The 27734-nt window shown below is 43.5% G+C and overlaps 1 protein-coding gene and 1 long non-coding RNA gene across 4 annotated transcripts; one reads left to right on the forward strand and one right to left on the reverse strand.

Moving 5' to 3' along the window:
* Positions 1 to 771: 771 nt before the first annotated feature.
* On the forward strand, positions 772 to 27734 carry RGMB (repulsive guidance molecule BMP co-receptor b). Of its 3 annotated transcripts, none has more exons than XM_016953549.4 (5): positions 772 to 855; positions 1583 to 1903; positions 5204 to 5457; positions 10831 to 11339; positions 24327 to 27734. In XM_016953549.4, the coding sequence occupies exons 2-5, from the start codon at positions 1899 to 1901 to the stop codon at positions 24993 to 24995; spliced, it is 1437 nt and encodes a 478-aa protein (XP_016809038.1). In that variant the 5' UTR covers positions 772 to 855; positions 1583 to 1898; the 3' UTR covers positions 24996 to 27734. The 3 variants fall into 3 exon arrangements, with proteins under 3 accessions (XP_016809038.1, XP_517848.2, XP_063667502.1); XM_517848.9 differs by having other exon boundaries at positions 1828 to 1903; XM_063811432.1 differs by lacking the exon at positions 772 to 855 and adding an exon at positions 1434 to 1516 and having other exon boundaries at positions 1828 to 1903.
* On the reverse strand, positions 848 to 4494 carry LOC107974787 (uncharacterized). Its single transcript, XR_008548037.2, has 3 exons — positions 3857 to 4494; positions 2063 to 2419; positions 848 to 1483 (listed from the first exon to the last, which is right to left on the reverse strand). It is a non-coding gene; the product is annotated as an uncharacterized LOC107974787 (long non-coding RNA).

The raw sequence follows: 27734 nt of genomic DNA on the forward strand, positions 1-27734 counted from the left end.
CGGCGAAAGTCCAGCGGACCATTCCCGCCACTGTACCCATTTTAGAAACACTTGGAAGACCCTTAAGGATCATTTACGGAGAGAAAGGGGTGCATTCTGCGGCTGCCGGCGGGCAGCTAGAGAACGTGGCGGGGGGGCAGCGCATCTGGCGCCTTGGCCGGGGCGCGGAGTGGGAACAGCCCGCACGCGTCCGCTGCCGCCCTGCCTGGCGACGAGTGGCACAATCGCCCACCAGGAATCGGCTGGTGCCGCGGGTGGGCGAAGGCAGCGCCGCCGGCCCGGAGGGCGGCGCGGAGGGTGGCGCGGAGGGTGGCGCTGGCGGCGTGAAAGGCGTCTTTGTGCAAGATTGAGTGTGGTGGGGGGAAGGCGAAGAGAGAACTGATCCAGGACCTGGACGCGGGGGTCTGCGGCGCCCCTACGCCCCCAGCCGTCCGCAGGGCCGGAATGAGCCGGGTAGCGCCGGCAGGGGGCAGTGTGGCGATAGAGGGGTTGCTAGGGGGAGGGGAGGGTCTCTGTTCACCTCTATTTGAGGCTGACTGGGGAGAAAGCTGCCTGGAGGAAGCTGCTGGGGTGCGGGGGGCTGAGGGATTTGGCTCCCCGCCCTCTCCCCTGGATGGCGGAGAAATCGGGCTAGCTGGAAGGGCGCAGATCCTCTCCCAGAGCTCATTCCGGAGTCGGAGAACTGGGAGAGCGGCCCCCGAGGCGGAGCCTCCCTCCCGCCCCGAGTCCCGCTGCCCCCCACCTGGGGGAGAGGGGCGGGCGCCGCGCTGCCTTCCCTCCGCGCCTCGGCCGCGTGGCTTGCGGCTTATTTTCCCAGCTGGCAAGCGTCGCGCTGCAGACAAGGGAATGCCTGTGGTGAGTTGTTTATTTTGTTGAAGTTTGCGGTGGGCCCGGGGGACGTGGGGGGCGAGCGGCAGGCAGCGGCAGGGACTGTTTTGTTTAGGTCTCCATCCACCTGTGTGGTATAAATCTGCCAGCCTCAAGGCGGCGGGGGGCCGGAGTGAGAAAGCTCTGACGCTCCCAAAAGCCCCTTTTCGCAACTTACAGATCTAGGACCACATTTGATTCTCCACGCCTGGAACCGGCTAGATCCTAGTTTACGCTCACCCCGCCCTCCAGCCTCCCATCAACGCTTCCCGCACCCGCTGTGTGCAGGGCTGGCGCTCCGCAGAGCAAACAGCGCCCACGACCCAGGGACAGCTGGCCACCGAAGTCCCTCCCCGGCGCCCTTCCCCGTTCCTTGAGGATAGGGGAGCTGAGGTTTTCATGTGAAGGGCGCCCATGAAATTCGTGGGAACTTGTTCTGGCGTCTTCTGGAGTGGAGTTCTTTCAGGGGTTTCGGGTCTGCCCGGGACTACAAAATGGGATCCTGGGTTGGCTGGAGTTTCCCAGACTAGGCTGGAGAGAGGTCGGCTGTTGGCTCGCGGGAGAGCCCAGAGGAACCCCTTGGGTGATGGCAGTCAAGACCGGCGGCTGCGTTTGCCTGGAAGAAAAGCCTAAATACATTAGCGAGCTGGTAAAGCTTTTAAGGCCTTCTTGGGAGCGAGTGGCTGGCTAATGAGAGGTTAATTTTGTTTCGAAGGGAAGGCTGCACTGGTTTCCTGAGATAAATGGACAGGAAGCGCATTACCTCCGCGCGCTGGCAAGCGGCTCCCAAATGCTTTTTGCACCTGCCGTTTTGAGCGGTGAGAGCAGCGGCGGAGCCCGCAGGGATTGCGGGGGCCCGTTGTCTACGAGCGAGTGATGAGCCCCCCGCAAGCCCCGGGCTCTCTCCCTCCGCGAGTGCATTGCTCACGCCAAGCTCTGGGACTCTTCTCTCACACCCAGGTCCTGCGTGTTCCGAAGTTCAGGGGCCCCCTGATCCCGCTGAGCCCTCTCCAGGAGCGAAAGGGTTAAGAATGATGTAAGTACAGGCACTCGATTTCTCAAGTCGCCCGCTTGGCCCTCTTCCAAGTTGTACTTTCCTTATTTTCTCTCCTTTCCTTTCCTTTCCTTACTGTTCTAACGCTTTTTAATAAACTTTCACTCCTGCTCTGAAAAAAAAAATGATGTAAGTACAAACCACGAGCTGCTTGACGCTGAGCTGTTGGACTCCGGGCTATTTCAGCCGCTGCTTTGGGTACACAGTGGCCGGGGAGCAGCCGGGGAGCCCTTACTCTAGAATGGATTGCACAAATCGCAAGCTTAGGTGATCTGTTAAGCAGTCAGAGATTCTCCTGTTAGATTTCTGGAAATGGAGACATATTAACTGGAGAACAGTTAAAAACATCACGTATAGGCTCAGGAAATGAAACTGCATCTTGTTTAGAATCCATTAGTGTTTCTGGCATGTGTTTTAATTCTGTCCACTTGCATGTTCATGCCGTGGTATGCTTTGCTGGATTCTCTGGATGTACTGTTCAGGTTTCCTCCTTCCTTTCTGAAAACAAAGAGGAAGGGAGAAAGAGTACCAGTGGCAAGAAACAGGGTGGATGTGTGAATTACACAAGTCATCAGTCACTTCATGATTTTTTTTCTGATTAAAACATAAAACTTTTATAAGTCACCGATTTTTTGTTTGTGTTCTAGCTCCCTCCCCGATTTTTCTTTGTACAATCTAAAATCGTTTGTAACTTGCAGCTCACGGGCTTGAGGAGTGGCTGCGGTATAAGCGACTATTCACTACGCTCTTGCTTTCCAAGCCAATTCCTGATCTTGTGAACAGTACGAATTTACCCGCGAGTGTGTCAACTGACCTATGTCTTGAAAATAGGAACCACCTTGCGGTTTAATTGTGAAAATTAGCATTTTCCTCTAGCGGCTGAACACTTATGCAGCAATAAAAAGTGAATTGTTAGGCTTATAAATCTCGAGCTTGTCAAATTTTACAACAGAGGAGCAATAAAGCACCTTATAGAGGTGAAGTTTTTCCTCTGAAGAACAGTTCCGTTTAACGACACCAGGATTTGCAATGACTCGAGGACGCCCTCTATTGATAGGAAAATCTAGAGCACCCGTGTACTTATGGAACAGGATATAGGGGGAGGGGAGTAAAAAATCATAGAAAGTCACCAGTGGAAAGACCCAAACCAAACAGAAATTATTGATCCTTAACTATTGAGTATATGTTTTGAAGTATGATCAATAAAGTGAGATGCTTTTATAGGGGTCGAATTAAATCTTAGATTAAGAGAAAAAAATTTAGTCTTTGTTAGCCAAATACTTTGAAAATCAGTATTATGTTTGATTACTTTTTTAAGATGCTTCTTAGTATGTCATGAACTGTATCTCACTAATTATATGAAGTAATTGCAAGATAGTAAATTTTTGCTCTAATAATACTTAGTCCGCAGCATTATCTAAAAATGTCATATAACTTCCTCCCCAAAAGTCATTTCTCCAGGCAACTGTGAAGCTATTATTAAGCATATTATGGATATACACAGGCTTGGATTATATTGTGGATAGTGAAAGGTGTGTTTACCCCTTAAGTCATCATAGTATGTAACAAGTAAGTAATGAAAAGTTACAGTAAAAACAGATAGGCATCCTTCATTAGGGACCTAGTGGTTTGGGCAATTCAAAATGTGTCTAATGAGTGAGCTGGTGAGACCGAAGGTTTGCCCCTCAATTATCCTAGTCCATTGATTAGCTCATTTAAACATGTGTGGAATATCAGCATGTCCGTGGTTGATAAGAAATTCCTAATTAGAGATTCTGAGTAACACAGCGGGTACAGTTGCCAACTACGATTTGGATGTTAGTGGATTTTAAATGGCAACCCTGTGCTGTTTGGGGAAAGGCAAAGGCGACGGCGGTATCAAGGGTCTCTCAGCCTTGAGGTCATTCTTGAGATTAGATACCACTTCACACCTACCGATAACAAATTGGAATCTATCATCAGTCTCATAACTGCTTTTCTGTCTCCACTTGGCAGCCTCTTTCTTTGTAGACAATTGTCTTTTTCCTCACTTTTGGACACATCCGATCATAAAAGGAGAAAGTGAGCTGCCATTGAATTAATCCGTAGAAATTTGTGGAAAATTTAAATAATCTGTAGAAATTTCTGAAAAAGCCACTGAGCAACAACAAATCGTGGCATAATTACACTGCATAAAAACTCACCACTCTCATTAATTACACTGTAACCGAACGTTGAAGTTTGCCCACTCTTAGACCTCTCCTTGCCGCTTTCAGGAAGGGAAATGTCAAAGAAACTAGAACACCTGAGCCTCGCACAGCTGCCAGCGAATTCCGGCGGCAGTTCGCGGGTACCTTCCCAGCCCATCCTATCTGCTCCGGACCGCGGGTGACATTCAGATTTCCAACACCTCCCCGAGCTTGCTTTACCAGACACCCTCAAACGACTCGGAACGCGGTTCCGCAGATGTGATTGGCTGAAAGGGGACCTGCCGCGCGGCGCTCTGTAAAAGCGCCTGCTTCCTCCAAGGAGGTGGAGCTGAAGCTGGCAGAGCCAGGGCAGGGAGGGGTAATTAAATTAAAAAAAAAAAAAAAAAAAAACCTTGGAGGGAAGATGAATCGGATCACATTAATTCAAGGAGAGGTCAAAGGCCGGTACCTTTGTAACGCCGGCGAGAGTGAGACTTGCGGTCGCCCATTTCTGTTGGGCGCGAGGAAACAGTAAATCGCGGAAGGGGGTAGAGGGGGAAGGAAAGGGAGCGCGAGGCAGCTTGCGGCGCAGGAGAGAGGACTTGCAGTCGATGGACAGGGAACTCGAATTACACTGAGCGGGCGGGGGAGAGGGCCCTCTGGGTCCTGCGATTGGCAGGCTGAGTCGGGCTGACGTGCGGTCACAACCAATGGGGAGGAAGGGAGGGACGCGGCGGGGGATTATGGCGTCGTGGATTGGCGGGCACAGGGCGGGGCGGGACGGCAGTGCGGGACTGAGATTGATCGACCGCGGGGGCTGCCGCGCAGAGATATCCGGGCCGCCGGCGGGTGCTCGCTAGGGCTGGGCTAGCCGCTTGGAGGTCCACGCCCGCCGAGCCCACGCTGGCTGGGGCCGGGGTGCCGGCGCGCTCGGGACTCGTTTCCGCAGTCGCTCACGGTCTTTGTGTCTTCTCTTCCGCCCCTTTCCCTGCCTGCCGCCTCCGGCCGCCACGATGCCCCTGCGCCCCGCTGCTGCCGCCGCGGACTGGCTGCGCCGGCTGCGCGCTGCTTGCTGCGGCGGTGGTGGCGCCCCATCTGCTACACGGGCCTGAAGAAGGAAGAAGAGGAAGCGAAGCGCGCCCCCCGGCCCATGCCGCAGCCACGGGCCCAGACCCGCCACGGCGCCCGCGCCGCCGCCCTCGCCGGAGCCCACGAGACCTGCATGGACGGGCATGGGCTTGAGAGCAGCACCTTCCAGCGCCGCCGCTGCCGCCGCCGAGGTTGAGCAGCGCCGCCGCCCCGGGCTCTGCCCCCCGCCGCTGGAGCTGCTGCTGCTGCTGCTGTTCAGCCTCGGGCTGCTCCACGCAGGTAGGACGGGAGCGCGCGAGGGGAGCCAGCCCCGGGGCCTAGGGCTTTGTTCCCAAACAGCCCCAGGTCTCGAAGGCGCTCGCCGGGGCGGAAGGGCGGCGTGGCGCAACGGGAAAGGCCTCCCGAGCCCCTGACACGCACCTCTGTCGGGCTCCGGGCCACAGTAACGCAGCCACCCACCGGGCGGCCGCCGGGCGCAGAGACGAGCCTTCTCTCCACCCTCCCCGCCTTCGGCTCGGACCGCTGACAAATCTCCCCTCCGACAGCCGCTTATCAAACATTTAGCGGGCGGGGGCCGCGCGCCCGAGACAAATGTTCCGGATGCTTTATTGCTCTCTGCACTGGTGTTTACTGAAAGCCAGGCTCGGATCAGGTTTCCGCCGTCGCAGCCGCCTCGGAGGGAGACGAGGAGCCTTGTGCTGCTTTTCTGGAGTTGGGGGTGGCGGCGAGGCGAAGGAAGCACACCAGATGGAAAGATTTTCACCAGATTTTGCAAACCTGGGAGTTAATCTCGAAGTAACGTCAACTTTTTTGAGCAGGGATTTCTTTCGTTTTGGCAAAAGCTGCTTTTAATTCAGCGATCAGCCTCCCGGGAAAAGCTCGTGTTTTGTGACTAGCCGGGTGTCTTCGGGCTCCGTGAGGGGTTGACAGATAACCATGCTGCCTTCTGGAGGTCGGCGCTTCCCCAGCCTTGAGGAATATGTTCCTAGGGAAGTAAGCCTGCAAATGAGCCTTCTACCATGTGATACCTATTTTTCTTTTTAAGAAATCGTTTCATGAAAATTCAGGACGCTCTTCACACTATTTTTTTCTAGGAATTTGCCTAGACAAAGAATTTTTTTTAATGCTAAGGTTGAAAGGGTCATTTTCTTTTAGTCTTGAGAACAAACAGAGCATTAGATAAGTTTCTTTTCCTTCCAGACCTTTTTTGTCCTGTATATATGAGACACTTCACAACGTTCTGGTCTGGAGAATCCTGAACTTCGATGCCACCCAAGTGTGCGGAGTAATTTTTACTTATTAAACCATACCCGCCATGCTAAAAATCAGGGAGGTCTTTTAAGTAATGGGGGGGGGGGGGGAAATGTGACATCTGAGAAGACTTAATTGACTTTGCGTAGCTTTGCATTATGATGTAATAGCTGCTTTTTAACACCGACAATTAGGGGAAAGACGGCTTAATAAAAAAGTGTAATAGAAAGTTTTAGGATGATTACGGCTTTCAATTAGTAACCTAAGAACCTTAGAAAATAGTGTCAATCTGCATGTAGTTACGTGGAAAATTTTTCTTGACATGTTAAAAGATGTATTCAGGAGTGTTTGTGCGAAAAATATGCGTCCATAATACCAAAATGTAAGTTTCATGAAATGGAAATTGTGCTAGGTGGGATTGTGTCCCCCTTGGCTGCTTGGATATTGTTTCCCATAGTTGCCATAGGATCCTGTGACAGAATTGGAATGTGGTCCCTGAAGGTTTCTTTGCTAGCCCTTGAAAGGCATACTAAGTTGGCTTAAAGGTTTAGAAAAGTAGGGTGTCTTCGTTCAAGAATTTGGAATGTGAAGCTCTCAGTATCTTCACGTGTCCTCATTTAAGTCACCATTAGATTCAGCCCAACAATGTGGTAAGCGATTTCTATGGACAACTTGTTGGAGTGAAGCGATTAATCCTGTTAAAGAAAAGAACGCTCCTTTTGAGAGATTTCTTTGAAGAGTGGTGCTATTTAAATGCCCGGGTTGTTTCTCAGAGAAGGGAGCCCAGCAAGAGTGCCAGTGCTCTTTGCAGATGGACTACTATATGTTTTATGCCTGGATCCTTATCATCTGCCTCAGCACCCCATATGGCTCCACATTTCACTTAATTCAGCTTCAGAATACCTCATTTCTTTTATTATAAACTGGTGATTGTGCTGCAGATTCACACGTGTAGTCCTGGTGTTAAAGAAACTGTCTTGAATGATGAGGTCTTTATGTCTGATTCATTTAAAAATGATGAAATGAAAGCTCTAGACCCACAAATGCTTTAGCATGTTCAGTAACTGGTATGAAAATACTGTCACACTGATCACAGATTATCTGACCCAAAAATAGAGAAATCTGTAACTGCAGAGTTTTAATTCTGCCCTTGGGGAATGAAAAGAGTACCTTTAGTTGCTTTATTTTATTTTATTTTTTTAAGCAAACCTCTGCAATTCCTGAATGGAGATCCAATATGGGAGTTACTTGCTTACTCATGCACTTCATGGCCTTCTTGGCTACATCCTTGAGATTGTTTCTGCTCCGCATTGTCTTGGCATTTTGACAGGAGGCTTACTTTACCGCCTATAACAGGCAAAGTGCGTTGTCGTTATAAATTCATGAAGCCTGGATATTTCTGGGTGTATGCTACAAATTAGTCATTATATAGAAGCCCACAAGGCAGCTGAAAATGCTGACCCAATCGCACTTTCTATTTAGCCCTCTTCGCTCCCATCATCTCTGTAGCAGAAGGCTGTTGGAAGCCTTAGCCAAAGCAAAAGAACCCCGGGAGATCTGTTTGATTCGAGATTTGTTTAAGCAGTCAGCACCTACCTGCTTTGAAAAAGGGAAAGGTTTAGGCCGGGCGCTGTGGCTCACGCCTGTAATCCCAGCACTTTGGGAGACTGAGGCGGGCAGATCACCTGAGGTCGGGAGTTCAAGACCTGCCTGACCAACATGGAGAAACCCTGTCTCTACTAAAAATACAAAATTAGCCGGGTGTGGTGGCGCGTGCCTGTAATCCCAGCTACTGGGGAGGCTGAGGCAGGAGAATCGCTTGAACCTGGGAGGCGGAGGTTGCAGTGAGCCGAGATCGCGCCACTGCTCTCCAGCCTGGGCAACAAGAGCAAGACTCCGTCTCAAAAAAAAAAAAAAAAAAAAAAAGGGAAAAGGTTTGGGGGGTTGCAAGGAAGGTATGGAAAGGGAGCTGGGAATCTAAATTCCACTTTTCTTTCCTTCTGAATGGTTCCATCTGCATTTCCATACTGTTCGTTTGATATTTTATGACTATTTGAAATAATTATAAAGAAACGTATGCTCGGATAGATTTTATAGACCATAAAAAGAACAAATAGGCACTGCAAGTTTAGCGGGAAGTTCTTGTGCTGTCATTTATCCGTAGTCTTAAGAGCTCTTCATTACTGAGATCTTGGCCCCATATTTATTTTCTTGCTTTCTGTGTATCTGATTTTAAAAGAAAAAAAAATGCAATAGCTACTTAAGTCTTTTTTTCAGCCATCAAGTACTGTCATTACAGTTAGGAAATAAGAGGAGACGTGACCTGTGATGGAAGAACAACAAGTTTTGAGGGAAGACACCACATCCTGGCTTAATGATGCTAGCTGTTTTATGATTCTGCCAGAACAAGCCCTTTAATATCCCTTTGCCTTGGATTTTCCATCTGCAAAATGGCTTTAACGCCTTTTGGGGTTGTTGAGTTGGTTAATTTCTGTTTTGGTTTGATTTGAGTTCTAGTGAAAAATAGCTGAAAATTATTTGATCTGCTTTGGAAAGAGAAATTCAGTAAATATTGGAGCTACTTTTGTCAGCTTTGGAATGAGCAAACATAAAATAGATTCCACACAAAGATGTTTTTGTAACTTTTTTTTTGAAAGTATGATTTGATGATGGCTGTAAATCCATAGCTCCAACATATTAAAATGTTTTAATCTTTGACTCAGGTTAAAGTGAATACCAAGCCTAGACTATATAGTATTTTCCCCTTTTTGACCCAAACACACTTTCTCTGTATTTAGCCCTCTCCCTCCCATCATCTCTGTAGCAAAATGCTGTTGGAAGCCTTAGCCAAAGCAGAAGAACCCAAGAAGATTTGAAATTTAAAATTTAAAATTTAAAATTTTGCAAATTTAAAAGTGGTGACAGAGTTGTCTTCAGAAGTTGTCTTCTCCCACCTGTTTCTCCCAGCCAAAGCCAGAAACAGAGCTTACAAGCTACTAAATTCAGATTTAAGAGCAGTTTACTAGTGAAAATGTTAAAATAGCTTTCTAAGACAATATTAGGCTAAATTTTAAATCTTTATCAGATGGAGTTCCCTAAATCTTGATATCATCCTGAAGTTTATTGCATCCACATCTTGAAATAATTATATATTTAATAATAATCTACTGGCCCTGAATTTTTTCCCCCATCCGGAATACAAATCATAAGATACTTACTGTCTGGAAAAGAATACAAAGTTCGTCTTAGGATAGCTTCCTCATTTCTCAGATGAGGACCCTCACATTTAAAGAGATTAAGAGACGTCTCCATAGTTTAAAGACCTATAAAGATTTTATGTAACACAAATATGTGTTACAGTTCATTTATATAAAATTTGCAGTTGATGACAAAGAACAGTGTCTCTTTTCACTAAGTCTGTTGTTTCCATTTTATGGAACAGAATATTAAATTATGTGGGGACACACAACTGACCTAGTATTGGTAGTTTTTGTGCTTTAGGAGATTTTATAAATTTTTGTTTGAGAAACTAGTGGTAAAAAGCATCATTTGGAAATTGATTTTTTTAAAACTAATAGGGCAGTGATACTTTGGTTTTTCATAATGTTTATATGAATTGTTTTTATTTAGTGTGCTTTTACTTGTGATCTGCTTGGGAGCTAGGATCCTAGGGTAATGGAGATAGACAGTAAGGAAAAAGTAAATATATAGCTTGGTCAAGTGAATCTTGTTTTTTTTTTTTCTTAGAGCATTTACATTTTGTAGAAATTAGGAAATTGTGTCAGTTTATTTACAGTTTCTTGGTAAACGTGCCTCAGGAGAAGTAGAATGACAGTACCTGGATTTTTTTTTTTCTTATTCTGTAGCCATACAGGTAAATCAAGTAAAGGTGTTTTAACTAATTATACTATAATTTAGGATTTTACACCTTCCTGAAGTGGGGAGGTTTTAACCATGGTTTTGTGCCTAGTGCTGCTTTTCCAATGCTTTCTGAAGGAAGTTATGCAATTTTGGAAAATCAAAACAATGTTCATGTTTTTGGCGTAACCTTAGAGTAATCTTTTTCAAAACCTATAAACAAATAGCAACATTGATAAAATATTTTATTTACTATTCCCTTGTAATCTCAACCTGTGATCACTGGACTAGACTCATGTTCACTCACAGTGGCTCATGCTTTAAAGTTGTAAGTTAACTAATTGCATGCAGTTTTTCTTCCAGTGGCTTAGTTTGAGAAAGACACAGGAACACAATGAAACCCTGTATCTGAAGGCTTCTTAAAATAGGAGTACAGTGTATAAAATAGAACAAACAGTTCCCAAAGAACAATGTGATTTTCTCATGTAGCTCAGGAAGTTATGAAGAGTTTACAAATGTTTGGTCTTATCTTCTTTCCCATAGGTGACTGCCAACAGCCAGCCCAATGTCGAATCCAGAAATGCACCACGGACTTCGTGTCCCTGACTTCTCACCTGAACTCTGCCGTTGACGGCTTTGACTCTGAGTTTTGCAAGGCCTTGCGTGCCTATGCTGGCTGCACCCAGCGAACTTCAAAAGCCTGCCGTGGCAACCTGGTATACCATTCTGCCGTGTTGGGTATCAGTGACCTCATGAGCCAGAGGAATTGTTCCAAGGATGGACCCACATCCTCTACCAACCCCGAAGTGACCCATGATCCTTGCAACTATCACAGCCACGCTGGAGCCAGGGAACACAGGAGAGGGGACCAGAACCCTCCCAGTTACCTTTTTTGTGGCTTGTTTGGAGATCCTCACCTCAGAACTTTCAAGGATCACTTCCAAACATGCAAAGTAGAAGGGGCCTGGCCACTCATAGATAATAATTATCTTTCAGTTCAAGTGACAAACGTACCTGTGGTCCCTGGATCCAGTGCTACTGCTACAAATAAGGCAAGTATACCTTCTTTTTTCCCTCTCCCTACTCAACTTTCAAAAGATGTTTGATTCTTCAGATAACTTTTGAAATGTGCTATAAAGGGCCTAGTTTAAAAGGAACTTCTTTTTTAAAAGCAATTAACAGTTGATAAAGGGTTAAATAAAAATTATTTAGTAAGGAATTTCTCATTGGAATGTAAACGTGGTTCTAATTTTAAATAGACAGTGATATAAAGAATAAAAAGTAAACAGTGAAATTGAGTTCTCCAGGGAAAAGGCAGACCTGTTTAGTAAAAAAAGGATGCTTTTTTCAGTGATGTCTTTTTTTGAGTGCATATGTGTGTGACTCTTGAAGAAATCCATGTTCAGATTTATCAGATGATTGAAGTGGGTGTTCTGAATAAAGAAAGCTGTGAGGCCTGAGGCAGTGACCTATCAGGAAACATATTTTATTGGAGATTTGGAATCTATAGTAAAACATAATGGCAATAAGCCAACTTCCCAGTGGTAAACCCACAGTGGTGGTTTAGTTACTAACCTCTTGATGACCGAGGAGGTAAATAATTGGATATTGCAGAGCAGCAATATGTAACCTGTGTGTAATCTCAGGGCCTCAGGTTAACAGTTTCAGTCAGAAGCTAAGAGAAACACTGACAAAATTTAGCTTACCATGACTAGCTGCCAGTTTATGTGGTCTGTGTTCATTTGTTTTAAAGAAACTAATACTGCACAGAGATCTTTGACACCAACTTCAAGGCACCAGTGTTTAGTGCAAGCAGGTAGAGAGGACCTATGAACTAGGTTTCTAATTGGCAGTCAGTGCTAATGCAGCCATTAGTAAGTAAAGTCACTTTTCCACTAAAATAGTGTCCCGACTAACCACCTCCTTCCGTGTCTTTTCCAACCACAAAACCACACACATAGACCATCTCATCTTGCTTTATTTCTTGCATTTATTGTATCCAAAAAAATTGGTTTAGTTTTTTAATGTAATTGACAAGACTCAAGCTTTTGAACTACTTACGACTGTTCTCTTGATTCCAGGACACCCTCCCCTGCGTCTAAACATGTGTGGCATACTTTTTAAATAAATTAAAGCTTATTTTACTTGGCATTTTGTGGAGGGAATTTTACAACACCTCGGGAGATATCTGCAGACACCCTGGGGTGTCACAAATTTAAGACTAGAAGTCATTGCCCTAAACAAAGACGACTGTTACACTGGTCTAGACATCTTAGGGGAACTCCAAAATGTTTATACTTCAACTCTCAGTAAAAGCTCAAGCTTGTCTTTTGCCTTACCAAATTCCATATCTCAAAATAAACTTTTCTCCCTCTGGTTTTTGTATGTACGCAAATCATTTTTTTATAAATATCTCAGAATATGTATTTGCTATAAGTTATATATAAAGTTATAGAATTATGAAGTTATAAGAGAAATGATGGCCCCAAATCCATCATTACTGCAGAGTCATATGGCACATGAAAGCTGGGAATAGTCTTTGGGTAACTGAAAGAAGGCAGTCCATTGAGAATGGAAAAAGTCATCAATTGTGCAAACAATTGAGGACTTGGCAGAGTAACCTTCGAACAAAACTATAGAGATTAATCAGAGCTTGTACATGGGGAAATACTCATTCTCTTCACAAGAAGCAGTATTCAAATTTTATTCTTCATGCCTTCCATCCAGTCATGTCACTTCTGTTATTCAGTCTTTCAGAATTCTATTGTTACTGATTATGGTGAAAATATGTGAGGGATAACCTTATGAATATTGCTATATATATGGAACAGTTTACACTGAAGTATTTAAGATCATTTTAGTTGAATTCTGTTGTAATTTTTAGCAAATAAATAAAAAGGACAATCTTGTTTTCTCCCTCAGTTTGGAATAAGGATCAAAGGTTTTACCCATTCAAAAAAAGTTGGAGAAAGTGGTCCTCTGACATAAATTCAAGTAGATGATGAGAATGCTTGGTCTTTAATTGCACTATTGGAAAGTATTTTCCCACATCTGGTGACCATGCTGTTCAGCAGCAAACTATTCTGTAGCCTCATTTCACAACCTCTAGGAGTTGTTGGGTTTGGTTCCCCATCCCCCTTCTCTTTGTAACTCTCTCCAAAGCCCCATAAGCATCTGGAAGGTTGCTCTTGAAGACCTGTCTCAATACTAGTATGACGTGTGCTGGTGAAACCAAAGAAAGGCCTAAATCTTGCAATATGATTTCTTTTTACCCAGCCAGGACCAAAATAAAACCTTTAAAAACCTTAAGCACAAAAAAGTGGTGGTGATAAAAATAAAAACAATAAGAGGCATAAAAGTGCTTATAAAATAAGTTCTAAACAAGATCTGAAATTTTCCCTTAATGTCTACCACCATACTTTCTTTAAAAAATCTTTTGAAAAATTTTTTCATGGAAATCCCAGCTTTACTGAGAATATAAGCAAGTGCATAGACCAGTTGTTGGGTAGCCTAGTACTGTGCCTTGTAGATACCAGATCATCCTTGTGTGGTCAAGTGTTTTTAATAACCCACGTGCTCAGTGCCACTAGATTGAAAGACTGATGTTATTGGCTAGCTGGCCAGCTGTGATACTGAAATTTTCGGAAACATCCATTCATTTCGCTCCCTTTAACACTGCACTGAAGCACTAGACCCCAGGGTATTTTGCTCAATGAGGCTACTAAGACAGCTTCTCAGTCCTGGGAACCTGGCCTCTTGAGCAAGCCGTCTTCAAGCCCAACTTTGTGAGCTCTGCCTGTTCCTAGGTACCCCCCTTTTCCTTATCACAGAAAGACAAAGTGGGGGAAAAATCTAAACACCATAGAATGAAATGAAGTCACCTGGGGCCATATATTAGCTAAGCCTTTTCTTTTTCTCTACATGGCAAGCAGTGAGTTCAAGGCAGACATGCCTGCGGTGCTTAATGATGTTGCCTCATCTCCCCTGGTCTACTGTTTTCTTCCCCACCATGGCCCTCTCCTCCCCTTCCTTGGGAAAGGTAGGGCTTGTTTTCCTGTTGGTCACGGTGTGCACAGGTATGCTTTCTCAAGGCCTCTGTGTTTTTAGTTTTGCCCTGTGCCTGCCTCCTTCTCTTTGGAGGAGCCTGTGCCAGTTGGCTACCTTGCCAGGTAGATGTGTTTCTGAAGGGGAAGCCAGGGCTGGTTTTTCATCTCTCCACCCTGGGGGCTGCAGGGGTGTCTGGCACACACACATACCTCGGCTGACATCCACATCAGCTCTGGGCCATCTTCCCCACCTTTGGCTATGAGAGGCGGCTACAGGCATGTAGGCACTCAGAATGAGATGAGAGGGACAGGCTCTGAACTGGCAGTTAGCTACACTGAGAAGAAAGGCAGGTTTTGTTTTGCAGGAGGAAGTAGCCCACCCTTCACAGGCTCCAGAGAGGGCACATGTCAGTAGTTGTCCTGTGCCTCACACACTCAAGATAAACCCAGATGATCTGTTTTGAGGATGCTTGACTTCTTCCATGTTATTTTTGCCAACCTCTCAGTCTCAACTCTTGTTCATTCATTCTGTGGATCTTTATATCTCTGTTTAAGTGGGTTCAATAAGAATCTGTATATGCCATGATCACAGAAGGTGATTGGGGAATAAATTTTTTTATGAAAGATTCTGCACTTTGCAAATGTATTCCCAATAGCATATATTAAAATTGCCAGTCTCCAGGGAATTCAGAAGTATTCCTTTTTCAAAAACAATTCAGAAATTCATTTATTATTAAGTTGCATACCTAAACAAACAATGGAAATGTTTTTAGTAATTATTTTTGTACAAGTAGTTTGAATGCCTTCATTTTATTTTTCCTTTTGTTTTAATGTGGTTGTATCCTTTTTCACCACTCTTGCTTTCTTATTCTATCCTTCCACCTCAGTAACACAAAATAAAAAGTAGGAGTGGAGACTGGGGATGACAACAGGTCCTACTGCAGATCTTCTGCTACACATTTTACTGTGCCTCACCCTTGAGTGAGAGAAGGTAGTTTACCTTAAGGCGTTTGAATTTGGGAAAGGGCTGTGCTCATTGTACTTGACCAAGCCAGATGACTGTTAGGCAGATGGGCAGATGCTCTGAGGTGCCTATCTTGTACGTTTTTGGTGCTGCCAACGGCTACCAGCTCCTGGCAATCCTATGGGCAGCACTCATCGCCTGTCCAAAGCATAGTAGCATACCCATCATGCATTATGGATAGTCTAAATTCCATACTTACCCCTGAATTTCAAATTCTGTAGCTACTTTCTTGGGAATTCTTGAAAATTTCCGCTGGTTGAAGATACTAGAGATGTAGAAAGACTTAGTTTGGTTTGCTCTTGGTTAATGTCTTCTTCAAACTCTATAACCTACAGTTTTCCATTGTAAGAAACACCATTACCTTGTAGGCTCCTAGAGCATGAGGTAGGTCTGCTTTCTGGTGCCCCTTAGCAGGGAGTTATTGTTCTACAACAGCATGTGGGCATGTAAACCAGTGTTCTGGGTCATTCTTTGTTGGTTACAAAATCAGAACCAGACATGCCTGCATTGCAACAGCTTTCAGTTGTCATTTTAAGTATATCTCTGCATAAGGTTTGGAAATCTGTTCTCTGTTGACCCCAGACCTAGTACATTTATTGTAGCTAAGTTTTTGCAACCCATTATGTTTTTAGCATCTTTATGGAAACCATGTGAGCTACATAGTGTTTATCATTATTTTTCTGGACTAAGGGATATGGTTCTTCCATTGATAGGTCTGTGTTTTGAATCTATGGACACTGTTCTTGCATGCAGTGTTATAAAGAGGGGGACGCATGGTATTTGTGGGGGAAAAATAGACCATTTTCCCTCCACAAGGAAACTGCAACTCTCTTGGTGATACACTGTAACTAATTCTTATAATCTGAGATCGCTCTTTATTTTTGTTACAATTACATTGTTGCATGGGTAATTCTTGGCATCTCTTTGAGATTTGCTCCTTATTGTGACCCTCCTTGCTTTATGAAGATGCTAAGAAGTTCTGACTGGTTGAGGCATATTGGGAACAGATGGAAAGGATTTTGCAGTTACAGCTCCCTGCTTAATGTAATTATTTCCCTGATAATCATTCTCTGATAAATGTATAGTTAATTTGGTGCTGCATTTGAAACAGAAGGTACTAAAGGGCCCACTGTGGGAGATGTAGAGGTGAATGCAGCCTTTGCCTCAATCTAAGCACATAACTAAAATTTGCAGCAGTTGGTGGGAAAGCACGGGGTTTGTGTGTAAACCCAGCATTTTCAGGGTTCTTTTCACATTGACAAGCTGGTTCCAATTGATGTTATTCATTTAGCAAGTTGGCAGGGGTGTCAAGAAGAGCCAGAAGAGTGGGCTGCTACAAAGGCCTGTCCCACGCTAACACCCCTCCTTGCCAAATCATTGTCTTTACTCCTGGGATTTGGCACAGTCTCTTTCCACCTCCCACAGTAAGAATGCTCACCTGCATCTGTATTTCCTCATCTGCATACAACCTAGCAGGGCCTAGAACCCTGGCTCCCACTTTTGAAAGACTGCTGATCTTTGATGTTATACCAAAAAGCTTTCTAGAATTTGACTGTCATAGTCACCAGTTCTTAATTAAATTCATTTTCCAGAGCCTCATTTCATCTTTAAAATTCTCATAAAAGCATATGTTAGCTATTTTTACCTCCCTGAATTTTTTTATTATAGAAACAATATTGAAACATTAAAAGCCAGGTTTTCAAAAGAGCAGAAATCAGCTGTAGTTCCAGGTGGCAGTCTTCTTATTTGTCCTTTTCTATTTATCATGCAGCTCTTGTGCATACTGGATTATAAGATCTTAGGCCCAGGAAGTACTCAACTTTGCTTTATATCATTTCAGTAAATTGCCTGGAGGTGAAAAGGTTTCCAAGTGGATGTGGGGAAAGGAAGCAGAGAAAAATGGGGCAATTGCTAGCTGTGTAATGAACCTATGTCTGAAAAATCATTTTGTAAGATAAATGAGCTACCTGTTTATTCTTTATGCTATACTTTTCAAAGAAGATATGCCTTTGTTTCATTCATACGCATTAAAAATTCTGGGTAATGAGTCTTTTACCATCTTTCTAATCTCCCTGACTGTGCCACTCCCTCTGTCCCAGATGTGGTTTGGAAGGAGGAAGAGACCTTCAGAATGCCCCCCATTTGTAAGTGAAATTAACCCAGCGCCTGTCCCTGTGTGAGCCAGGCAAGATTCCGTGAGGGTGCTATGGGGCTCTGCTGCTTTAAAACAAATCCACACTCTTCCATAGTTTAAACCAGAGGCATGAGGCCAAGTCTGATACACAGCTGAGAGTTAGAACTTGTTTTTCTGTCACATTTCCAAATGTCTCTGCCTGGTTAAATTTTCTTTGAGTCAACATTTTGAGGGGAAGGGGCGTGAAGGAAGCATTGGATGTTTGGTCCTTTTTTTGTTGGCTTCTATTAATGCTAACCAGTTTCTGCTCATGTGGAATGTGGCATGTAAAAAGTTACCTACATTGTTGAACAATGAAAACTGCTACCTTATCCATTTTGTTTTTATTTGTTTTGACTGCAGTAGAACTTGCTCTTCCACTGTTTCGAATTTTGTGTTCTTGTGGGTGGGGTAACTTAAGGACTTTTCATACTGACAAGGAAGCTGGCCAACTTGTCAGTAAGTAATAAAAGAAAAGCTAACATACATCTAAGTTACAGACTTTAACTGGACAGCCTTGCAGTGAAATCACAGTGCTATTGGGTCTAGAAAGAAGTTTAGGTGAAACTGGTTCTATGGAGAGAGGAGTTTTTTATGCCCCAGTTAACTGTTTACTTTAAGAGTTGGAGCCAAAAGAACATGGGGGTTCTTTCATGTTGGGACATAGCATGTATACTGTGAATAGGATGATATGACACCATCTAAAACTCACTTCTCATCTGCTCTGCATGTGCTCCTGAAATGGGGGTCAGTTTCCATTTAAGACGTGTGTGTGCATGCACAGATGTACATGCATGTGCTTTTACATGGTATCGAGGTCTTCCCCTCACCCTACCAAGGAAAATGCAGACATAAAGATATTGTTTTGTAGGATTTCGGTTAACTCACTTCTTGAAATGCATGGTAACCATTCTAACCACTTCATTCCTGAGTTCTCATGGGCCTTTTCTTTTTCAGAGTGTGAGTGTATTGTGAAGATCTTCAAGCCCTTTTACTTTTTTTGCTCACCTCCCAAAGCTGAAAAATGATCAAAGAGCCTGTGGTTTTCTAATCCCATTGGTTTGGAGAACAGCTGTGCTGAACCTAGGCCCAGAGCAAGGCCTCGGGTCTGTAGTCCTGCCACCTCTCTCTACCAGGAGGGGTAATGCCTGAAGGCAAGACCTGCTAGGACAGATTCGGCTGAGAGTTACTACCACCAGCCCTGGCTCTCACCTTTCAAAATATTTTTAGCCTCTAGTCTGAAGCAAGGTGGCAGCCTAGGCCTATAATACTGTCCACACAGGCCTGCCTTCATATCTGGGCATATAGTGAGTTCCTACACTTGCTGGCCTCCTCACAATGTGGAGTCCGAACACAACAGACAAGCTAAGGGAGAGGTTCCATTTGGAGATTTTGGAGTGACCAAGACTTACAGGACAAAGGCCTTTCCTCATGCTCACCCTAATACAAGGAAGTTGGCCAATTTGCCTGTCTCTGTGGCTATTTATGCTTCCAGCATTCATTGTCTTAATTGTACAGAAATTACTCTTGGGAAGCAGCATTTTTGTGCCTGTTCCTTTTATGTGTCTTCCTGGGCCAGCTTCCCTTTCATTCTCGTTTTAGCCACTGAGCTTGATGCTGCTTCTCTAGACCACCCTAGCTGCCTTCAGCTCTGCGTGTCCTTCCCCTCTGGTTTGGTTTCTTCATTCTCTATCTGCTGCCAAGTACCCCTTCAGCAGCCAAGGCAGCCCCTGTTTTTGCATGTATTTATTACCTAGGGCAACACTGAAGAATAAGTTTGGTCCATTCCATTTCTCTGGATCCTGTAAGTGCTCCAAGCTCTGTGGAAAGAGACATGAGGATAGAGAAACTGATACCTCTTTTTAAGGTAGCTGATTTTTTAGTCTCATTCAAGCCCTAAAAGGAGTCCACAGTATGAGTTTTAATCTGCCACTCACCTCGTAAACACAGGTACTGTCTTACTGTTAGTATCTTGTCCTAGTCCAATAAAATTGTTTAACAAAATGTATTTTTGTGGATCTTAAGTTGAGCTTCCTGTAGATATTTGTTTTATAAGATATTTGATATGTAGGCTGAGTGGTGATTGTAAAATTACATCCCAGTTCATTGAGTTCATAGCTTCCTAACAGTTTTTTTCATAATTTTTAAAGGAAAATTATCAATGACATCAAGTATTTTCTAGTCCAGTATTTTTTCTTAAATATGGCATATATAAAAACTCTCCTGGGTTTTGCATGAAATTGTTCAGAAAGAGTTATTCTAAATCAATATACCTCTTTTCCCCCCTCGAGAGAGAGACAGAGTTCTCCCCAGTTTTTATGTAACCAGGGGACAGTTGCCACCCTGCGTGGACAGAGTACCTCTGCTCCGGCCAAGATCCACACTTCAGAATTACCCTGGCGGGTAGGGAGGAGTGGGACCAGGGAAGACACTTGAAGGAAGGTGCTTTCAAAGGCCTCTACTTCCTTTAGGTGCTTCAGAGCATCCTAGTCTCTGACTTCGTAACATTTAGAAAAATTGACCCTTGGAAGTAAAATTTGGGTTTTTTAGGAATGGAGAGAGAGCATGTATATGTTTTTCTCCTTTGAAACATGTGCTCTTGTTGGAATGGTTTCTTTTTTGTTCACTGGGGAAGACTGTAGAGGCTGCATGCTGTTAACCATGTGTTAAGAGTAAAAGGGGCTGTGAGCACCATGGGCTTATTCTCCCTTAGAGTCTTCTATTTTTCAACCTATCATTGCACCCAGAGGATATGGCAAAGTAGACACATCAGCTAATTATATGAAATAAAATTCATCGACTTCTTTGACACTGCAGAATTTTAACCAGGTGCATATCAAAATTATGTTTTCATGTTTCAAGCTAGTTTCTGTGCCTCTTCAGTTTAGTTTACTGACCAATCTAGAGTCCAGAGATGAGAGCTCCTAAAGTCTGGCTCTCATGTTTTGAGGATTCCAGAAAAGTCCTACACTCACAGTGCCAAATGGCGTGATTAAACACAGATAAATGTTTCTTCACAATATATTACGCACAAGTAGTCAAGGTGCACAGCCATTTGAGAAGTCTGCTGTTTTAAAACCTGTTTGTGGCACTTTGCAAGGCTGCTGTGCTTTGGATAGATATCTCTATCTCTTGGCGAGGCAGTACCTGGGTATTTCCCTCTTTGTTGGCTACCTAATTTTCATTTAATATGGTTTTTTTTTTTCTCCTGATGGAAAGGAGAGGCAGGTGCCTCTTAAAATTATTTCACAGCAAACCTTCGTAAGTTCTTATTGGCTATTTCATGTAGAAAGGTTGATTTGTAGCTGCTGTCTTTCTCTTCCTAATAAACCTTGTGGGTGGTGAAGATCTAGGAGAGTGAAACATTAAAAATGAATGAAGAGAACTGGAGTAGTTTGTCTAAGGTGGGGGTTGAGAGGGGCTGGGTGGAGGAGGTTTAACAAAAGGCATTGATGTTTTAAATGCACAGAAATGCCATCTGTCAATAATAAATGGTGTGGCATAGAACAGATGTGCCAAATTGAGTTATGACAGCATATAGATTAGTTCATAGAGGGGAAAAGTAAGTAGCATAGCTAGCGTTTTTAAATTATCTGTAAGCTTTTGAAATACAATTTTATGTATTCAGTTTTTACTTTCTAGTGGCTGCTAGCTGGAAATATTAAAAGTTTGGTGTTTTTTAAAATTCCAATTAAATTGTGCTTGTTTCTAAAGTAAGAATTAAGAATGAATCAATTTTGCTTTTCTGAAGAGGAAGACAGTCTGAAATGAATTTCTTGCCCTTCATTGGCTGAGTACTTGCCTTTTAAAAGCTCATGTTGTAATTGTTATGAGGAATGAAATTGCATTATAAAACTTAAGTCATGTGAAACTATTACCCAGTGTTTTCTAAATTTACATTGATTATATCTCTAGGTGCCTGCTCAGTGCATATTTAAACTACAAGGGACTACTCAGGAAAGCCACTCATGCTTTACAATCAATTCATCCCCCTCAGCATTTTGATTCAAGGGATAATTCTACACATATGCTCTGTGTGAGAATTACCTTGCTTGGTTGGGAAACAACAAGAGAAATATCCACTTGTCTCACAGCAAATCACTACTAGTAAATTGGAAAGACAAATCTTTTAGGTTAACTAGGATATTTTGTAGGTGTAGATACTAGAGCAGAAAACAAGTTTTGAGCTTCTAGATAGGTAGGAGTTATTGTTAATGTCACTGGCATAGCAGAGGACAATACTGTGGGAGGTGTTTGAAATGAATCCTGAGTTCCTGAGTTGGAATTGGTGTGCTTAATGAAAAAAACAGCCTTGGTGAGACATATGGAACCATTCCACTCATCTCAATATGGACCCTTGCTTGCTTTTTGGAAACTTGTTTGGAATCGGTTATCTTTGCTTTGTTGGCCCCACACAAGTAAATTCTCTTTGTTTTTCCTAAGGTGAACAAAAAAGTAGTTCTTGCAGATAATATCAAGTTGGTTTAAATTTTAGGTTTGTTAGACTAGAAAGACGAATTATTTAGCCGTTATTGAAGAGTTTAATCTTTGAGTAGATGTTACAGGTGAAAATGAGCATAGTGATTATATAAAAAGTCTATTACTAACTCTTATTTTAGCCATCTGTATTGTTAACTTTCAACTTTTTCAGGTGCAAAATTTTCTTGAATCAATCTTTTCATCTCCAAGGGATCCCAGCATGCCTTAAAAAAAACACTTGTCAACGGATTTTAGAGCCACCAAATAAATCTATTTTATGGTCCCGTTAGATATCTAGCTCAAAACCCCCATTCACTCTGAAAGGTCCTATGGTTGGATGCACAACAAATTTCCTGAAATCATCTCTGATGCACCTCCTTTGGGTTGTTAAGAAGGTGTTGAAATGTGAGAAGGCTGGTAGTGAAATCAAGTTGTGGCTCAGGGTAATTAGAAAGGGAGAAAACCCAGCATTTTCATAGTACATTGTCTGGCTTTTAGTTGCAGCTGCAAACAGCGGATATGAATTTAACCGGTTGCTACAGTGCAGCTGGTTCAGATCTGGCTTTATAACTGGCTGAAGTAAAATGAAATGGCTGGAAAATTCCAGTCAAGTAACACCAGTGGGAACATGTGGAATTAAATAGTGTGAGCAAATGCTGGCCGAGTTGGAGAAAAACTTAAGACATAAACTTGAGGGTGGTGGTGAGGACTTCGGGTGGGCAGGCGGGGGGAGGGCGGTGCATTTTCTGGTCTTTTTCACAAGGGTCTATTGTTTTGATTAGTTTCCTTCCAGGAGGTAGAAGGTTTCCTCCATCCCGAGTAATTCATAGAGTGTTTGGCTTGTCTACCTTCCTCCTGACTGAAGTCACCTGATACTTTTTGTTTTTTCAAGAAGGAAGAGAACCCTGTTGCCTCAGTTACTAGCAATGATACAATTCTCAAAATGTGGTCTTTTTTTGTTTCTTTGAAATAGTTTCTCCATGTTGTGTGACACAGCAGCCCCTGTCTTATCATAGTTATCTTCCCTCCACCACCTGTACCAGAGATGTTGGATATGTTGGAGGTGAAGGTGTGCAAGGTTTTTAACTAACTGTTCTAATTAAAGGATTCTGCAGGAAAGAACATGGGTTTACAAAAGAGAAGCTTTTGTATTATTAGTAATTTTTTTTCTTTGATGAATTTATGTGCTTAGTTTGGAGAATCGAGAGTTGGCTGGGAAAAGATTTCTGAGGAGTTAAGGGACTCTGGTGCTGTTTGGGAAAACATTTGCTGTAACTAGGTTTAGGGTATTCAGTCTCTGCCAGTGCTTAGGAGCGATATTTGCCAGGTGATTTCCCTGTCGCAGGGATTAGCCAGTGATGTGAAACATTTGATTAAGGGACTAATAGAAATCTTTCCTGGGGTACATGAGTGGTGGCTGTTACTGGGGTGCCCCCTCCTCAACTCTTTCTCTTTGTATTTCGAGTAAGTTTGTAGTGGTGAGTCATGGGATACAGTTTTTTAATCCTATGAAGAATCTTGGTAGGAAGCAAAGTTCTGTTAGGTATATTGTTAATTAAGCCCTTTAAAGTTTCTGCATAATAACTCAGAAACGAACCTTTTTCTTTTCTCAGAACTATGCCATGACTCATCCACTTTGGAAGCAGACAAGATATAAATTACCAATAAAAATTGCCCATAATCTGGCCTGGCACAGTGGCTCATGCCTGTAATCCCAGCACTTTGGGAGATGATGGTGGGAGGATCGCTTGAGGCCAGGAGTTCAAGACCAGCCTGGGCAACGTAGTGAGGAACCCCCGACCTCCGCCGTCCCCCCCGCCCCCCACCAACCCCGTCACTTCAAAGTTTTTTAAATCAGCCAGGCATGGTGATATATGCCCTTAGTCCTGTGTACTCAGGAGGCTGAAGTGGGAAAGTCCTTTGAGCCCAGGAGTTGAATGTTGCAGTGAGCTATGAATGTGCCACCGCACTCTAGCCTGGGCAAGAGAGCTGACCCTGTCACTTTAAAAAAAAAAAACAACAAAAAACCGATTTTCTGATAGCAACACTGCTCACTCGCTCACTCTTTCTCTTAGGAAAGTAAAAAAGTTTTGATGCACAGATTTATTTAAACTTTAGTTCTAAATATATAGGACTTTAAAAAATATTTTCTGAAAGTGATATCATCCATTTTTGAGGTGCAAGCAGTTGGGTCCATTTTGGAGATTCCGCCTTAAGCCATTCAGCTTCAAAATGGCGGGGAGCTCTTGCTACAGAGGGTTGCCCCGTTCTGCTTCCTTCCCATTCTGTTAAACCTTGTACATGCTCCTTCCCACAGATCACTATTATCTTCAAAGCCCACCATGAGTGTACAGATCAGAAAGTCTACCAAGCTGTGACAGATGACCTGCCGGCCGCCTTTGTGGATGGCACCACCAGTGGTGGGGACAGCGATGCCAAGAGCCTGCGTATCGTGGAGAGGGAGAGTGGCCACTATGTGGAGATGCACGCCCGCTATATAGGGACCACAGTGTTTGTGCGGCAGGTGGGTCGCTACCTGACCCTTGCCATCCGTATGCCTGAAGACCTGGCCATGTCCTACGAGGAGAGCCAGGACCTGCAGCTGTGCGTGAATGGCTGCCCCCTGAGTGAACGCATCGATGACGGGCAGGGCCAGGTGTCTGCCATCCTGGGACACAGCCTGCCTCGCACCTCCTTGGTGCAGGCCTGGCCTGGCTACACACTGGAGACTGCCAACACTCAATGCCATGAGAAGATGCCAGTGAAGGACATCTATTTCCAGTCCTGTGTCTTTGACCTGCTCACCACTGGTGATGCCAACTTTACTGCCGCAGCCCACAGTGCCTTGGAGGATGTGGAGGCCCTGCACCCAAGGAAGGAACGCTGGCACATTTTCCCCAGCAGTGGCAATGGGACTCCCGGTGGAGGCAGTGATTTGTCTGTCAGTCTAGGACTCACATGCTTGATCCTTATCGTGTTTTTGTAGGGGTTGTCTTTTGTTTTGGTTTTTTATTTTTTGTCTATAACAAAATTTTAAAATATATATTGTCATAATATATTGAGTAAAAGAGTATATATGTATATACCATGTATATGACAGGACGTTTGTCCTGGGACACCCACCAGATTGTACATACTGTGTTTGGCTGTTTTCACTTGTGTTGGATGTAGTGTTCTTTGATTGTATCAATTTTGTTTTGCAGTTCTGTGAAATGTTTTATAATGTCCCTGCCCAGGGACCTGTTAGAAAGCACTTTATTTTTTATATATTAAATATTTATGTGTGTGCTTGGTTGATATGTATAGTACATATACACAGACACCCATATGCAGCGTTTCCTTTGAAGGTGACCAGTTGTTTGTAGCTATTCTTGGCTGTACCCTCCTGCCCTTTCCCATTGCTACTGATTTGCCACAGTGTGCAGCTTTTACTCGCCACCTTCCGGTGGAGCTGCCTTGTTCCTTTGAACTATGCCCTCACCCTTCCGCCCTCACTTGATTTGAAAGGGTCGTTAAGTCTCCCTTACAGGTGCTTTGACTCTTAAACGCTGATCTTAAGAAGCTCTCTTCATCTAAGAGCTGTTACTTTTTCAGAAGGGGGGGTATTATTGGTATTCTGATTACTCTCAATTCTAATTGTTATATATTTGAGCCCATGCAGTGTATTAGGTTGAACCATAGAAACTGCTATTCTCGTAGGTCAAAAGGGTCTAGTGATGGAAGTTTCATAGATAAGTACCAGGCATCTCAGTAACTCCTAGACTTTTTCTCATCCCATGCCCCTTTTTAAATTGTCAGTTTTCCCTCTGACTCTTCTGTGTTAAAACATGAAACTATAAATTTAGTAATTATCATGCCTTGCTCTTTTTAATCTATATGACTGATGCAAGCCCCTCTTCTTAACCTTTTCTTGGCTTTGAGCCCAGAAACACAGCTCTCCCTGTCTCCACCTCCAGTAAGCCCTCCTCAGCCTCACCTTACGAATCCAAAGAAATGGGGTTTGTTAGGTTCTTTCTCTAATGTAGAGGCCCAGATCCCATCACAAAGTTTTTCATTCTTCCTTGTCCACCATGATCTTCATCACAGTCTTTGATATGTCTGCATGCAAAGTGGAACAGAGTTGGGCGGCAATGACAGAAGAGCTTCCTTGGCCTGACTCGGTGTGCGGCCACTTCGGCACTGCTTAATCCAGATATTCTTGTTAACTAAGCATTGTGCTTCCCAGGTGGTCTGAAGTCAGGTACTCTCTCTCTCATCACCTGTAGTTGAATATGATTTGGTCAGTTGCTCGTTGTAACTTGGAGAAATTCCTATAAAGTAAGATCTCCTTGCCTCTTCCATCCATTGTTGGCACCCCCTTGCAAAAGGAAAAGAACAGCAAAAGTCAGGAGCAGTAATCTGAGAAAGTTAACTCCAGGATAGGTAGGTTTCTATTGTTATATCTAGATGTAAATCTTTAGTTCCAAGAAGTGATAGAGTTTGTGCTTTAATAATTTATTGATAAGTTTACATAAACAGAAATAAAAGGTACTAACTTTACCGTAGTAGTTCAGGCCAAGATTATGCTTAGTTTTAGTTCTCCAGGTAGTTACTTTTGCCATGTCCTATTGATCAGTGACACTGCCAGAGGCCCATACCGGCAAGAGGAAGAGGACGTCATTTTGTAAAGTTTAACTTCTTAGTGAACTGATGTGCCACCCAGTCACAGAGTGGAGTTGCGAATTCATGTAGAGGTGGCAAACCTCTACCTTGTGTTGATGAGAGAATAATCTTGGGCAGTCTGGGAAAATAAGGAAGGCATCTGCTTCTTACTCATGGAGATTCAACTATAGAGAGTTGAAACCTAAACCCGCCTTCCTTTTATAGAAGCTGGACTAGGGACGGACTGACCATCAGCTCTGAACTGTGGCTTTTTTTGTTCACCTATGATGCCATGTACCAAATTCAGAAGCTATCGTTAATAATTTGTTTTATAATTGAGTAGTACAAGCGAGGAAAAAATACGGAGGGTAACCACTATTTTTGTGCAAATAGTATGAAAGTGAAGTAAAAGCAATAGAAGAAATTTCTATAGGATCTGGGTTTAGAGTGTGTATCATTAATAAATATACCTTTGCTCTTTTCAGGGAAAATAACAACCACCCTTACTGATAGTTGGGAAAAGAAGATTGGGTTATTTTGCCATATCATTTAGCTGGAAGTGACATTTAAAAGCACCCTGCATCACTAGTAATAGTGTATTTTGCTATTCTGCCCTTGTAATCGGTGTCCCTGTAAAACAATCCCCACAGATTACTTTCAGAAATAGATGTATTTCTCTACGTAAGGGCCAGGTTTATTTTCTCCTTTTCTGAGATTTCTAGAAAAAATGCTGCTTGCACATGTTGGTTCTTGAAACCTTAGCTAGAAGAGTTTCAGGTCATACCAACATGTGGATAGGCTATAGCTGTTCAGAGGTCTCCTGGGGGAGCTTAAAACGGGGGAAACACTGGTTTTCACAGATGCTCCACATGGCTGTCTTTAAAAGACTCAAAACTTTTTTTGTCCTCTTTGTTATGCTTGGAAGCCCCCCCCCCCCCACAGTGTGTCGAGTCTTTGCAAAGAAACCTTTAGATGTGGTTCATAGATATATGAATACGTATCTGTGTAAAACAGTGAGTGTGCAGTGTGTAAATACTTTAAATTATTATGCTAGAAAAATAAAGTTACATACCTTGCTGTGGAA

Source organism: Pan troglodytes, chromosome 4 (assembly GCF_028858775.2).
Source record: "Pan troglodytes isolate AG18354 chromosome 4, NHGRI_mPanTro3-v2.0_pri, whole genome shotgun sequence".
Lineage (NCBI taxonomy): Eukaryota > Metazoa > Chordata > Mammalia > Primates > Hominidae > Pan > Pan troglodytes.